The 14,375-nt window shown below is 35.5% G+C and overlaps 1 protein-coding gene across 1 annotated transcript; it reads left to right on the top strand.

Moving 5' to 3' along the window:
* The first annotated feature begins 6,911 nt into the window (after nt 1-6,911).
* On the top strand, nt 6,912-7,866 carry LOC129366322 (myosin light chain 4-like). The gene has a single exon (XM_055040104.1). It carries the CDS (start codon nt 7,013-7,015, stop codon nt 7,619-7,621), a length of 609 nt encoding a protein of 202 aa, XP_054896079.1. The 5' UTR covers nt 6,912-7,012; the 3' UTR covers nt 7,622-7,866.
* Nucleotides 7,867-14,375: the final 6,509 nt, after the last annotated feature.

The following is a 14,375-nucleotide window of genomic DNA, read 5'->3' as shown; positions in this document are numbered from 1 at the left end:
CACATTGTTACACCAGAAACATGTTTTTTTTAAATATTCTGAACTTTGGCCTATTCATTTTTTCTTTTTGTCTTACATGAATCACAGTTTGTATAATGTGGGTGCAAATGACAAAATATGTTCTAATGGCCTGCATGGCCGAGTAGGCAAGCTATGTTAAAAGACACAAATACACAAGTCGGATATGATGTAGGATCCAAATTAGAGTGAATGATTACAAGCAATCATTGCACAATTATTTTTAATCAAATACAACATTTCCATTTTGTAACTTGGTAATGCTGGTGTGGCTATTTTTTATTACGGATATACCGTTATGACATTATAAACAAATCTGGATCATGTTTTAAATAGCTGCCAGACCAGAGAAACTGTGAAAGATTCAATGCTCTGGGAGAAACCCCGTATGTCTCTGCTTCTGCCTTTTCTGCAAGACGCATCGCACTTTGATTGCATCATGTCAATATTTGACCAGCTGTCAGTCTGACTCTATATGGTCACAACAGGAGTTGTTTGAACAGCTTTTTTTTTCTTTATTTTGCCAGTATTGCTGTACAATGGAAATTAAAGTGTTTTGGTTTGGGGTTTTTTTAGCTCAAACCTGATTTTTGCTCCCAGTATTTGGTTTATGTAATTGGCTTTTCAGAACACAAGTCTTGAGGATGCAATATTTCATAAAGAGAGGAGAGACAAACAAGATGAGATGCACAAAAGGTAAAAAAAAAAAAAAAAAAAAAAAAAGCCTGATAGAAGGTGGAACCAATCTGAAGACATGTTTGGTCCGTTTTTGTCAGGATTAAGGGTCTAAATTAAGCATACAGACATTCCAGCTGAGAAAAGCACCTGGTAAGCTCTGAGGCAAACATCACATAAGCTGGTGTGCTGCTGGGATAAACAGGTACAAGCCATTCAGAGACACGCTCTAAACATGACATGAGAGGCACATCAGAAATAGACCAGTCCAGCTTAACAAGAGAGGATTCTGCCACCATGCCAAGTACTCTGCACAGAATGGGAGGTAGGCTGGAGGTTATGAATAGCTTGGAAACTTCCCTAATCTTCAAGACAGACTTCAACGTTGAGGTTCCTGGAAGGAGGTATAATGCTTATTCCTAGTCGGGAGAATGTGCCCTGTGATCCCCCAGCTATTGTTTGATGAGAAAATGTACCTTACTGAAACGGCAAATAAAAGTAACATTTCTCTTTATTCAAGTTTACCAGGTGAACTGACATAGTTCTTTCTGAAATAGATGTACATAATAGATATAGAACATTTACAGTTATACAAAATTACATGTATGAGAACTATTGTCATCCACTGGGTTATTTCTTTTCTTTTTATTTCTTTCTTTTTTTTGTTGCAAGATTACCTTGTATGTGGTTGCATCCATCTTCCTGTAACTTTGACAAATTTCACTACTACCGAAGGAAAATCCCTTATGGACATGGAGAAACAGACATAGAGTTCATGAGAATAAACAGAGAATTAAAACAAATCCACATACAAGAACAACAAACAAAAAAAACAGGTATGAAACATTTCTAGAACTAAACACAATTAACAGAATGAATAAAACACAGATTAACAAAAATCTTAAATCCTTAGAGTCAAGAATTATATTTGTTCTCGGGTGGTTAGCTCTAAGGAACACAGTAATTAAGGAACACAGAGCTAATAGTTACACCTTAATTTATACTAAGAATAAATCGCATGCTATTTGCTGCGACCTTATAAGTTCCAATGCCAAAAATGTCCATTGAAGGCTGTGGGAGGAAACAGGTGGTTTGGTTCTTGCATGCACTTCTGACTTGACTGTTTGAAATCACACAATATTTACCAAATTAGGTGATTTTTGAAGACAAATTGCTCTTAATTTTATCAAGAGGTATCAGAGTAGCAGGAGGATGAGTACAAATGAATGGTTTATGCTTTGGATTTTCAATTCAGAACAACCAATCTCCCTCCTTTCAACTTTTTGTAGGTCTGTCACATAAAATCTCTATGAAAGTCATTAAAATGCCAAAAAGACCTGAGCAATATTGATACTTTTGCAAGCCAGTGTGTGAAGAATGTACATATTCTGTCAGAAAGGTACACAAATTCTTGCAAAGGTTTGGATGGCCTATTTAAAAGTTATGTAAAACAGAGGTCCCCTACCTCACAAATCAACTCACATCATTTTGTACACAGCACCTCTTTATCACGGTGTAAACTTATTGTGTTTTGATTAATTTCAAATTGCTTGCCTTGCTTCAGTAGAGTGTGAAATGCACTTTCCCTTTTGTAGATTTTCAATTTCTATCATTGTAAGTGGGGGAGTGTTTGGGGGTAGTATCGGGTGGGCAATGAGAATGAACACATGGATGTCTGGTGTAATTAAGGAACTGAAGTATTAGAACAGGCAGTGCCTTCACCAGCTATAATTCATCAAACATGGTCTTAATTAAATTGTTTACACAGATGTCTCCAAGCTGGTTCCACTACCAGTCATTCCATTATAACAATGGAGTGTTATTACTGGATTCATAAGGAAAGTTTGATTTGCTGTTCTCTAAACTCTATACGGCCACATAAAATATAAATGAATTCCTGTTTGAGATTAGCTAATTTTAACAAGTGCTCTTTGGAAATTGTTTTGCATAGAGCCCCAGTTTTTTTTTTGTTGTTTTTTTTTAGCTTGTTCCACTGACGGGACAAAGGGAAGCACTTATCGTTAGGCATTAAATGCCTCTATGTCAATCTTTTTGTGTAGTGAACTACAAATCTAAAGTGCTTGTCATCATTTGAAGGATGACAAATAAAGGACAAATAAAATTGTATTATTTCCCATGAAACAGTGTCCATAGTGCTTTACAAGAGGGGGAGAATTCAGCCCTTATTCTCTTTTTAGCCAGTTAACTAAACACGTCTTTAAAGTGAGCCACACCTGCCACGGCTGAACAAAGAATGTAGCTGCTGTTTCTATCAGTCTCTTTTATTAGCCCACACCAGACCAATGGTCTGCCTGCCCTCATTCCCAGTGTTATCTCAGGGATTAAGGGTTTGCTGTCTTTGGCCACCCCGCTACCCCTCCTCTTTTGGTTATACAGAACAAACAATCTGTGGACCACCACAAAGGATAGGCATGCAGGCACTCAGTTGTCTATGCGAGCATTTAGAGAGAAGGAGTTACGCAGTGGAGTGAGACAGGAATAGCAGATTTGAGGTCTCCTTTTGATAGCTTTGGGACTTTCTTTTTTCCAAGAATACTTTAAATGAAACGAATGAGGGATTTGATGTGGTTGTCAACTCACAATGCAAAGGGCTTCAGCCCTTAGATTAAATTTGTAAAAAAAATAAATTCATTAATTAAAAAAGAAAATGCACTATTCAAACTTTTTTGGTAATAACAGGTATAAATCTTTTAGTGTAGCAATTAATGCACATCTTCTGTCTATCAACCACCTGTCGTGGATCCAAGAAAAATGGAGCAAGGAATTTTGTATGTATAGGTGGATGTTTCACAGGAGTCATTTCCGACTGTTAATTATCCCCCTATGTAAGTTATTGCTTTGCCACCCGACTCTCTGATTAACATCTACTTTCTTCTCAAGTGTATCTGCAACCTGAAGACGGCCTCATCAGCCAATGTCCCCAATATGAATTGAAAGAACTTTACATGTATCACGTTTGCATGAATGCTTGAGGTTTGAACAATTTCATACTTCCATGCACTGTCACTCCTGGATTAAAGTTCATCTCCTCTCCATCTGTGGAAGAAAAGGAGTGAAAACAAGTAACATTCAGCATAATCTTTAAAAGTGACTTGTATCCTTTTTTCATTTTTACCTGGTAAGTAAAGTCCAAAAAACCACCTTTTAAATAATAAGGACAATATCAAACCAAATCATTCCTAATTAGTCAGTAATTTGAAATTTGACAAACACTGAGTTGAAGTCTGCCTTTTATTAAAGGTGGAGAAAAAAGTGGGCTGACAACTGGCTGCATTATTCCATGGTCTCGCCGTCGTTTTCTTTACCTTGAAATCTTTTAAAAGGGATTTAAACCACAGTGACAAAATACTTTGAAAATGTTTAGAGTTTCAAAATAATTTTTGAAATCTTTATAAACAGTAATTGCATTCATTTAAGTTAGCAATTAAAAAAATTATAGGGTTTGTTGTGATCCATCCTTTGTGTTTTTGTTTTTGCCTCAGAATATATATATATAAATTCCAACAGGCTGCCAGAGAAGCACTTTAGGGTATCGATTAAAGTTTATCATGCTACCCCACCTGTCTGCCTCAGGATTCACCATTACTACTGAGAATCAAGAGAAAAGATGAAAAATCCAGAACTAAGTTCATCCTTTTTTTCCCTTTTATCCCCATCCAATAGTGGCAATAAAAGCAAAACATTTAATGTGAAATATAAGGTGTTTCAAAGCAGATGCCCCTCTTGGTCTCCTTTGCACGTATTCTACTTTGTATCCACTAGCCAAATTCATGGACATACCCACAGCGCACACACACCAAAAGACGACAAATTAGCTGTCAGTTTTTCTTCTCCATGTGACCTCAAAAGCCAAGAGAAAAGAGATAATGATCTTAGACTAAGGACGGTTATATAGACATAGATTCTGCCCCACACACACTTAAACTAGTCTGTCCAAGGACTTCAGGCTTTAGATTGACAGATCAAGGGGCAGACTTTCAGAAAGACACAAGATGCACATTTTGAATCGTGCATGACTGGGTTTAGCTTTTTAAAACTGAGTTGATAAATTGTGAGGCATGCATAAAATTAAAGGTACTATGATTAAAATTGTGTGAGAGAAATGCACATCCTGTGCAGGCTGTCTCCCATAAATGAGATGAATATTTTGTTGCTTAATTCATCATGCCCTGAATGGAACTACCAAGCAGCCATTTACATGCAGCCAAGTGACATATTATGCATTTAGAAACTAGACACTTAATAAAATTACTTTGTCTGCTTTTACCTAAACTTTTTAAGGTGCACTGTAGGACATACAAATGTTAGGTCAATGCAAACATTCAAACTGTTGGAATGTTTTTTGCTGTCATTATTATCAATAATGTTGCTTACACATTACGCATAAAACTATATTAACTAAGTACAAAATATATTTTCATACCTATTTTATTCTTTACATAACTACTAGGATATTTATTTCTGATTAGTAAACAGACATTAGTCTCTTAAAATATGATTAAGAGATGTATCATTCTTTATTTGCATTTCTATTTTTTTTTTATTTATGTCTGAAATGATTTTTATTTTCTCAATAATTAATAGAAAGTCTTTATTGGCATGGCAGCAATCAAAGCCTTCTAATTATGACTTGTCAGCTTTTTGCATTTTTCCATTGATATTTCAACAGTTTGTCTTTACTGATGTCTTTTAGTTTGGTGAGTCTTGTTGTCATGACCCAGATCTGACTGAATCTGACTGATAGATTATCAGTCAGATTCATGTTGTCTGGTTATGTCAGTCCAAAATGTTTAGGATTCTTTCCAGTTAGCAGACATTTAGTGAAATGAAAATATCACTTTCCCAAGTGTATAATCTTGAGTTTAACTTTAACTGAAATATTAAACTATTGACCTGATCTGTATTCATACTGTCAAACTTTATCTGCCTGGTCATTATACTTGTTTTCTTGAAATGTTTTGTCTGGGTACATACATGTATCTGTACATAAAAAAGTGAAACATTTCAAAGATAAATGAAATATTTGAAGTGACAAAGTTTGACAAAAAGGGACATACAAATGTTGTGAACAGTATTTGTACTGATATGCTGAAGTGGTTGCCTATTAATGGTATGATGTTATATTTCCATATTAAAATAAATTAGCTCAACTTCAAATTTGTCCTTTGAGGATTTTGAAATCATGATACTCAGTTTGTTGCCTTCATCATAATCACCAGATTGTCTTGTCTCCATGTTTGCTTCAAAGTGTTTACTGTGTGTGGGGGGGCTTCTTCCTGGTACTCCAGCTTTACACCCACAGTCTAAAATAGTCCAGACTGCCCTCAGGGTTTTTTGCATGCAGGGGTTTGTTTTCTTTGTGTTGACTCTATTGGAGTGACAACTTGTCTGGTGTATTCCACTTTTTGTCTGTTAAACAGGATTTGCATAAAGTTTGATATTTATGTATGTCTCTTGTAGTACTAGTGCAACTTTCTTTGTTGAGTACATTATTATTTAAGAATATATATCAATAAAAAATGAACAGAGAAATGATATCCTCTCTATATATTTTATTAAATACTATAACAAAAACATAACTTTATTTTTTCTTGGAAAAACAAAGTTTTTCTTGTTGCTTCCAAAAAACAAGCATTGTTTGAAATTCTTGTCTCAAACAATAGAAACAAGCATTTGTTTCCATTGTTTGAATAGAAACAAACACTTGAATTGTTCTTAGTCTGCAATTATTAAGTCTATACTGTATAAAAATTGAATGTGAACCTTCAAATGTTTTTCCTATCATCATATTCATCTTAAATATGTAGCCTATATTAAAATGTTTTTATGCTCTTAAAGAGTCGTTTTGTAGTTTGTATGTTTTCCATACTTATTATGTAAAGAACAATTTAAATTTAAATCATTAAGAAAGCATAGGACATTTCTATATTTAATTGCAAAGTTATTTTCATACCTTGGATTGATCACTGGCTTCACACTAATCCCTTTGTCCATCAGGGAAGCAGAACCCTTCCAGACTAATGTAACTGTACCCCCCACTAATGACAGCAAATAGCCTTGTCGGCTAGATGACAGCAGCTGAGAACAATACTTAATGTTGACATCACTTTACATCTATTTTAGGTTTCTTCCTTTTATAGTGAGGTGTTTGAAATTGCTAGGCTGCTCCCCAGACACAGCACATATAAAACATGGAAAGAGGAGGTTCCCTCTGTGCTTGAGAGTCATTTCAGCTCTGCTCAGCCTCTTGTTCATTTCTCTCCAAGTCCCAGCTCAAACACCTACATTTCTTTTTAGCATGCCACCCAAGAAGGTTGAACCGAAGAAACCTGAGCCCAAGAAGCCAGAACCGAAGAAAGATGCAGCTCCAGCTGCTAAACCAGCACCTCCTCCAGAGCCACTTCCTGAACCGCCCAAGGAGCCTGACTTTGATCCAAAGAGTGTTGCTATCGAGTTCTCAACTGATCAGATTGAGGAGTTCAAGGAGGCATTTACCTTGTTTGACCGCACACCAACTGGGGAAATGAAGATCACGTATGCCCAGTGTGGGGATGTGATGCGAGCTCTGGGCCAGAACCCGACCAACGCTGATGTACTGAAAGTCCTTGGGAAGCCACGGCCAGAAGACATGAACATTAAAATGCTGGACTTTGAGACTTTCCTGCCAATGCTTCAACACATTTCCCGTGCAAAGGATCAAGGCAACTTTGAGGATTTTGTGGAAGGGCTCAGGGTTTTTGACAAAGAAGGCAACGGCACCATTATGGGAGCAGAGCTTCGCCATGTGCTCGCAACGCTTGGCGAGAGGATGACAGAAGACGAAGTGGACAGACTGATGGCTGGACAGGAGGATGCCAATGGGTGTATCAACTATACCTCATTTGTAAAGCACATCCTCTCTGGTTAACGAGGACATTCAACCAAAAAACACAAACCTTGTTTTTGTCACTTATTGGATCATTTTATATTTAGAGGTGAGATTGATCTGAAAGCACTGAAAATATGTTGATGCTGTTATACTCAGAAGATACTTTTGAGCAGAAAATGAAATTGTAAGTTGCTCTTTTGAATAAACCTTCTTAATAAAAATGTCAATAATTTACCATTGGCAATGAAGATACATTGATTAATAAAGCAATCATGATTACTACATGCATTAAAAGTGACTTTTCAGTATACTACACATTTAATTTAGAAGAAAGAAGGACCACACATGAAAATGCACATTCATGTACACACCTTGACAAATAGTTTTCACGTAATCTGGAAAAGCAGAAAAGGAAAATAAATATTTGGTTCCATCTTTAAAAGGAGAAAACATTTTTTTTCTCAATTCTGCTTCAAAAGAACTGAGTTTCAATAAGCTTGCTTTTGTGCAGCAGCTGCTTTGAATCAGCATATATATATTTCACTTACACACACATGCACACACACAGAAGAGCAAGACAGGTGCACCAAGGACAGACCTCACATTATTTGCAGAGCTGGCAGAACAATTTGCAATGCCTTTGCAAAGTAAATAAAGGTTTATATAAAGTGAAAAATGTATGAATATAACATATCTTGACTATTTCAAGTTTTACTTTGCAATAAAAAGTAAAACGAAGGATGTTCATAAATATTGCCCTTCACATAGTTGGATTACTAAACATGTAAATTATGACTACTTCATTCTAAATATTTTTTAAAATATGATTATTTATACATTTGAATTTTGGAGAGTTTACAAGAATAAACTTTAATACATAGCATGAATTAATTTTCATGATTGTAAACATGCTGTCAAAAAAATAATTATAACAATGATGATTTGTCATTATTTTGCTATCAGTGGACTTGAACCTTGGTGGCTGGAAAAAACATTGTACCTGATGTTATTATTGCCACCTATTTCAAGGTAACATAGTTCTTCTAAACTGATGGAATACATGGCAAACAAAAGAAAAATAATCTAAGGATGTTTGTTTTTTTGTATTAGTGACCTTACCTCATTTCTTTTAATTTGATTTGGTGCAGCTGATCTGCACCAAATCTTTACAGGACCACAGTATAAAAACAAATCAATCAGTAATTAACTGGTAGCAGCTTGAATGCGAGATGCTCTTCAGATTTATTCTCTCTTTTTGCACAACTGTAGAAGGAGTAGAAAGAAGCAGCTTAACAAGCAGAACTGGCACTTACTCTTTGCAGCTGTCAAGTGGATGCAAAAGAGGTTTTAAGTATGCTGGGCATCCAACTCCATAACCGGTTGAGCACTAGCCAGAAATTTAGACCCATCGAGATTAATCAGCAGCTGTTAAGCTTTAAACTTCTTTGTCAAATATGTAGAGCTCCTGTCTGAAAGGACACAAAAGCTTGTGCTTTTAAATGCCAGCAATGTAGAGAATTTGCCAAACAAAAGATGGACGCATCATGGTAAACATTAGTGTTATGGGCTATACTGTATGTTTAGCAAGGCTTTTATTGCACAGGTATCTCCCACTGTTGGGGTGATGGACTGCAGTATATTAAAATGTCAGCTGAACAAAATGCTCTAGGGCTGGATCAGCTCAAGTGGCAGCATAGAATACAATGGTAAACACAAACACATAAACAGATATAATCACCAAGCTTAATTTAGCCTAAGCTACAGTGCATAATTGCAAGATTTTCAGGTTTTTACTAAAGGCTTCATGCAACGTTCTGAAAACAAAGGGGTCTTTAACTGTAATTTACTTCCAGCTATTAAATTATATAATGGCTGTCTTATGTCTTTGTGTTTCTGGCAAAATGGAGCGCATTCATTAGGGAAATGTTTTTTTTTTTTTTTTTTTTTTTTTTTAATTGAAATAGATAACCCGTAAAAGACAAAAAAACAAACAGAAAAAACCACTGCTGAGGTATTCAATGTCATTTAAGCATACATTATAAAGTCAAAATTGTGAGATGTTCATGTGTTTGATTCCCTTGAAATATTCTGAAAGCAAACATGTTTTCAGCAAAGTCATGGCTAGTTTAATGCTCTTTTGCACGTTGGTTGTAAATTACCATAAAAGTAATGACAATGATAAATGGCAACCTCGATTATAAAACAACTGGGGAGGGAGGTATGCCAAAGTCAAGATCAGCCAGCATTAGTCACTGGCAGGTTTCCTTCTTACAAAATCTGCCTCAATTAGAAAAATTGCCAAAAAAATTACAGTTATTTCACTTATGAGACATTTGAAGATTGATGCTTTGTGAGCAAAAATTATTTGATCATCAAAGGAATTAATTAATTTAACTGGTCATTTTTGCATAGGTGCAAAAATTACACCTATGCACCTATCATAGTATGGTGGGATTGCTTAGACTCCTTCATGGGTAAAATACCCTCAAAGCTGTTTTCATTATCGTTCATTACACATGTTATGCCCTGCAATCAATATTCTCTCACCTTATGCAGCTTATCAACTGGATTAAAAGCAGTTCTAAGGGCAATATTGTGGAGTGTGTGTACTTGCAATCCTGAGACAATTGAGTCTGCCCTATTGAGAAATAAGCACAGATTTTAATTAAGGAGCTAATTGTGAAGTTCACATACAAATATATATATTTTTTTCAGTGGAGTCATTTAATCATAGATTATGAAACATCCCTCCATCTATACAGTTTTCTGGTTATGTAAACTGTGTGACTGTATTTCCTCTAGGAAAGAGAATATAGATGCTGCTCTTGAACTGAGCTAGATATGCTTTTTTTGAGGTGAAATCTCTCATGAGCTCTGTTCACACTCACAGCCATCAATGTGGTTTCTAAGCTGAAACACTGTGAAAAAGATAGTGTTTTTTTTTACAGAGCTGTTATAATTTCCTCCCATCTTCAACTTCAGCTACTGCATGACCTTGAATATTTTTTTTTATTTAAGCATGAAAGCAAGAGTTGCACAGAAAATGTGTTCTTGTCAACTGTAGTATGCAGAGAGCAGCTTTGCAGTAGCAGCTTTAAGGAAAACAAAAAGAATTTATGTTTTGTAGTTGGTGCTATGAACAAATTGTGGCTATATGACAAATTGCAAAAAAAAACTATGTATCTATTTGTGGTTACAAAATCTGTGCTAGTTTAAAGCACACATACTGTCTGAAAACTGAACCTTGGTGGCTTTTTTATGGCTATCTAAAGGTACATTTATATGATACATTTCTTATAAAACTCATCCATTAAATGTGATTTGATATATATATTTTCAATTGAAACAAATAATGTTTGTCCAAAAGAAAGATGGACACTGTAAAATCAAGAACAGACTTTTAATGGACTGGTAGACCAACACCAGCCTGGTAAAACCAGTCCCTTGTCCTACACTATTTTCTATACAGAGGGTTTGGGCTCCTGCTAATAGAAACCCTAATGCTTCCTATTTTAAATTTTACATAATTGCTAATGTTTGCCCATTAAATATGCAATGCACCTGTTTGACAGTATGAAGTTTACCAGAAATGTCCTGCACTCTGAACAACCATGTTTCACGGTAAAGAGAGAAGTGCCGATCCGAATGAGGCAGCTGTTTATGTTAATTCAGTATTTGGAAGTGTAGCCAGTATGGACGGAATGGCTTTGCTCACTGCCATTGCTAAAACTACAGGCAAAGTACAATTTTAAGGCAGCACAGAAAATCAACATCATCATTCACAACTTTTCCATCTGTTCGCTGATCAGTCTGGCAGGAAAACCACCAGAGGGAATCGAATAGGAGAGGAGAAAGCCCAGACTGTGCTGTAAGCTAGATTTTTTTCAGGCTGAGTTGCACAGCAAGGTGATGGCGAGGCCAGACCAATACTAACCACCTTGCAAAGTTTCTTTTTACAGCTTGAGATATCTGTTTGGGATTTGTCTGACTCAAGATCCTCTGGGCTTTTGGTGCTGAGAAGCGGTCCTAATATTTACTGAAAAGCTAGTGATCAGGCCCGAAACCTGGGAGTAGTGATGGAGTCTGACTTGAACCTTTCGAGCCACATAAAGACAGTTACAAAGTCGGCATTCTATCACCTGAAGAACAGGTGATAGAATGCCGGATTAGAGAACTAATGTCTCAGCTAGATCTAGAGAAACTCATCCATGTGTTTGTCTTTAGTCGCATTGATTATTGTAACAGCATCTTCACAGGCCTGTCCAACAAATCAATCAAACAGCTGCAGTTGATCCAGAAGCTGCTGCTCGCGTTCTCACTAGAACCAGGAAGATAGACCACATAACACCAGTTTTAAAGTCCTCCACTGACTCCTGTAGCTCAAAGAATAGATTTTAAAATACTGTTGTTAGTTTATAAATCACTGAACGGTTTAGCACCACAAAACATCAAAGATCTGCTGTTGTTGTATCAACCTTCCAGACTCTCAGGTCTTTTGGTTCTGGTCTGCTCTGCATCCCCAGAACCAGAACCAAAGAGGAGAAACAGCTTTCAGCATCTATGCACCAAAAATTTGGAACAAACTTCCAGAAAACTGTAAAACAGCAGAAACCCTGACTTCCTTCAAATCTCAAGTAAAAACGCACCTGTTTAGAATTGTATTTGAAATGTAATATGTAACAATGTGTTGTTTATTCCATGGTTGATTGATTGATTGATTGATTGATTGATCCCAAACCACCCGAGCCTTAAATTCATAGTAAAGTGTTACGTTTTGGTAACACTTTATTGTAAATAAGACTCTCATGACACCGTCATAAATATGACTTAACACCTGCCATGAACATGAGTAAGTCTTCATGAATATTTATGACCCTTGTCATAAAATGTCATTCCGTAAATCATGACACTTTTAACACAATGTTGACATTAATCAAAATGTCTTTATGACAACTTGACTTTAACCAAGGAATCATAATCTGACATAAATTTGTTAGACAAGTATTACTGATTGAACTTTTACTTTAATGACATAAAGCTACATAATTTTTAAAGTTTAATCAATAATACTTTTGTAACACATTTATGTCAGATTGTGATTTCTTGGTTAACGACAAGTTGTCACAACCTTATTCACAACACGTCAAATAGTGTTACCTATTTTGTTATTGTACTATTATGATCAAACTGATAAGTTTCACCATTCTTTGTGTTTGTGAAAAAATGCCTGAGATATTTTTTTTTCTCTGTATACTTCTGGTTTCAACTGTACTTTGCAGGTTTGTTATATAAGCAAAGAGTTAATTATTTGACAAGATATTTAATTCTTAAATTAAATATAGCACAGGTTGTTCAACTGCCAAGAAGTCATTTATTGACATATCACCTGTAAGAAAAGGACATATTTGAAATTAAGAATAAACAGTAATTTGGTGATAGCTGTAATTGGATTGAAGACTGCACAAACAATTCCTCCATATCTTTTAAGTTTGTGATGTTGAATTGCATCTCTCATTTCTATTGTGTGTCTCTGAAAACTCAGGCTTCATTATTGCCTTGGCTGGTCATCCACCGCACAACATTTTCAGTGATTGTATTCAGTTGCAATACAAACTGTATGACTGCATGTCTTCACACTGCACAAAGGTATTTTGCAGCCCTGAATCCAGAACTACAAAAAAAGAAGGAAAACCCAAAAGTGAGGAGATCCTGGCCTGGCCAAAAGAAAATGCTCAACAAAAACATAAGCACATCTTTAGAATTTTGTCCAGAGAAACTTCAACTTTAACATCACTGCAGTTAACAACATTTATAAGGCGGTTGTTCTGTGTTCATTAACATATTGATATGTGTTAATGTGAGAGATATCTGAAATCATAATTTCCAATGTTCAAATCTCTGCATGTCTTTTTTAGTGACACATCTACTTTCAAGCAACATTTAATTACTATGGCAATATATTATTTGTGCTTGTTGTAGTAAATCCAGGTTGCTGATATACTTTCTGGATTTGGTTGTGAAATTTAGGAGAAATTTGTTTCCGATTAATTTAAAAAAAATTATAAAGAAATGCTGTGTTAATGAAGCGTTAATGAAAAATGATTACTAAAGATTATCTGAACACGTATTGTAATTTATAGTAAAATACACAGTAATTTTACTGGATGTTACTGTATATTCTGTGATGTTGTATGACAGTTGCACAACATGAGGAGGAAAAACATTGCATTCTTTATTCTTATGTTGTATTTTAAGACCAAAAACTTGTTTTGAGAAGTATTTAGTTTTTCCTCTTTTCTTTATGTCATCTCAGGGAAATTTAACAGTAGACACAGCAGTACATTTAAAACTTTCAATAAACTTAAATGGTAGTAATGGTTGGGTTAGAGCCACATCAAGCAAGTTACTGTTGTTCCCTGTTTACAACTTGGGAAAAGAAGTAAAACATTGTCTCCTCTACAACATATATGTGATGCAAGTCTAAAAAACTGCTTTATTTTATCTTTGAAAAATCCTTCATTTGATGTGTCTATTTCAGGGTGGCCTATAAATAAAAATGTGTCTTAATGAGGTCAAAGTTTTTCTGCCAGTTCCATGGCTGCCTATATGGAAGGTGAGCCCTGGCTTAGATCTCAAGGGATGTCTCCTTTGACTTCCTCAGTTCCACGTAGTTATTATTTTTCATAGTCTGTCCTATTTGACAAGGTGAGAAGTTATGCTAAAAATTAAGATTTCCCTTACTCTGCAAAAACAAATGGAGGGACAAATTTATTTTAAAAAAAAAACTAACAAA

The sequence above is a fragment of the Poeciliopsis prolifica genome, unplaced genomic scaffold, assembly GCF_027474105.1.
Source record: "Poeciliopsis prolifica strain line A6 unplaced genomic scaffold, Auburn_PproV2 SCAFFOLD015, whole genome shotgun sequence".
Taxonomy (NCBI): Eukaryota; Metazoa; Chordata; class Actinopteri; order Cyprinodontiformes; family Poeciliidae; genus Poeciliopsis; species Poeciliopsis prolifica.
The sequence above is the reverse complement of the archived record's forward strand: the minus strand, read 5'-3'. Positions and strand labels throughout refer to the sequence as shown.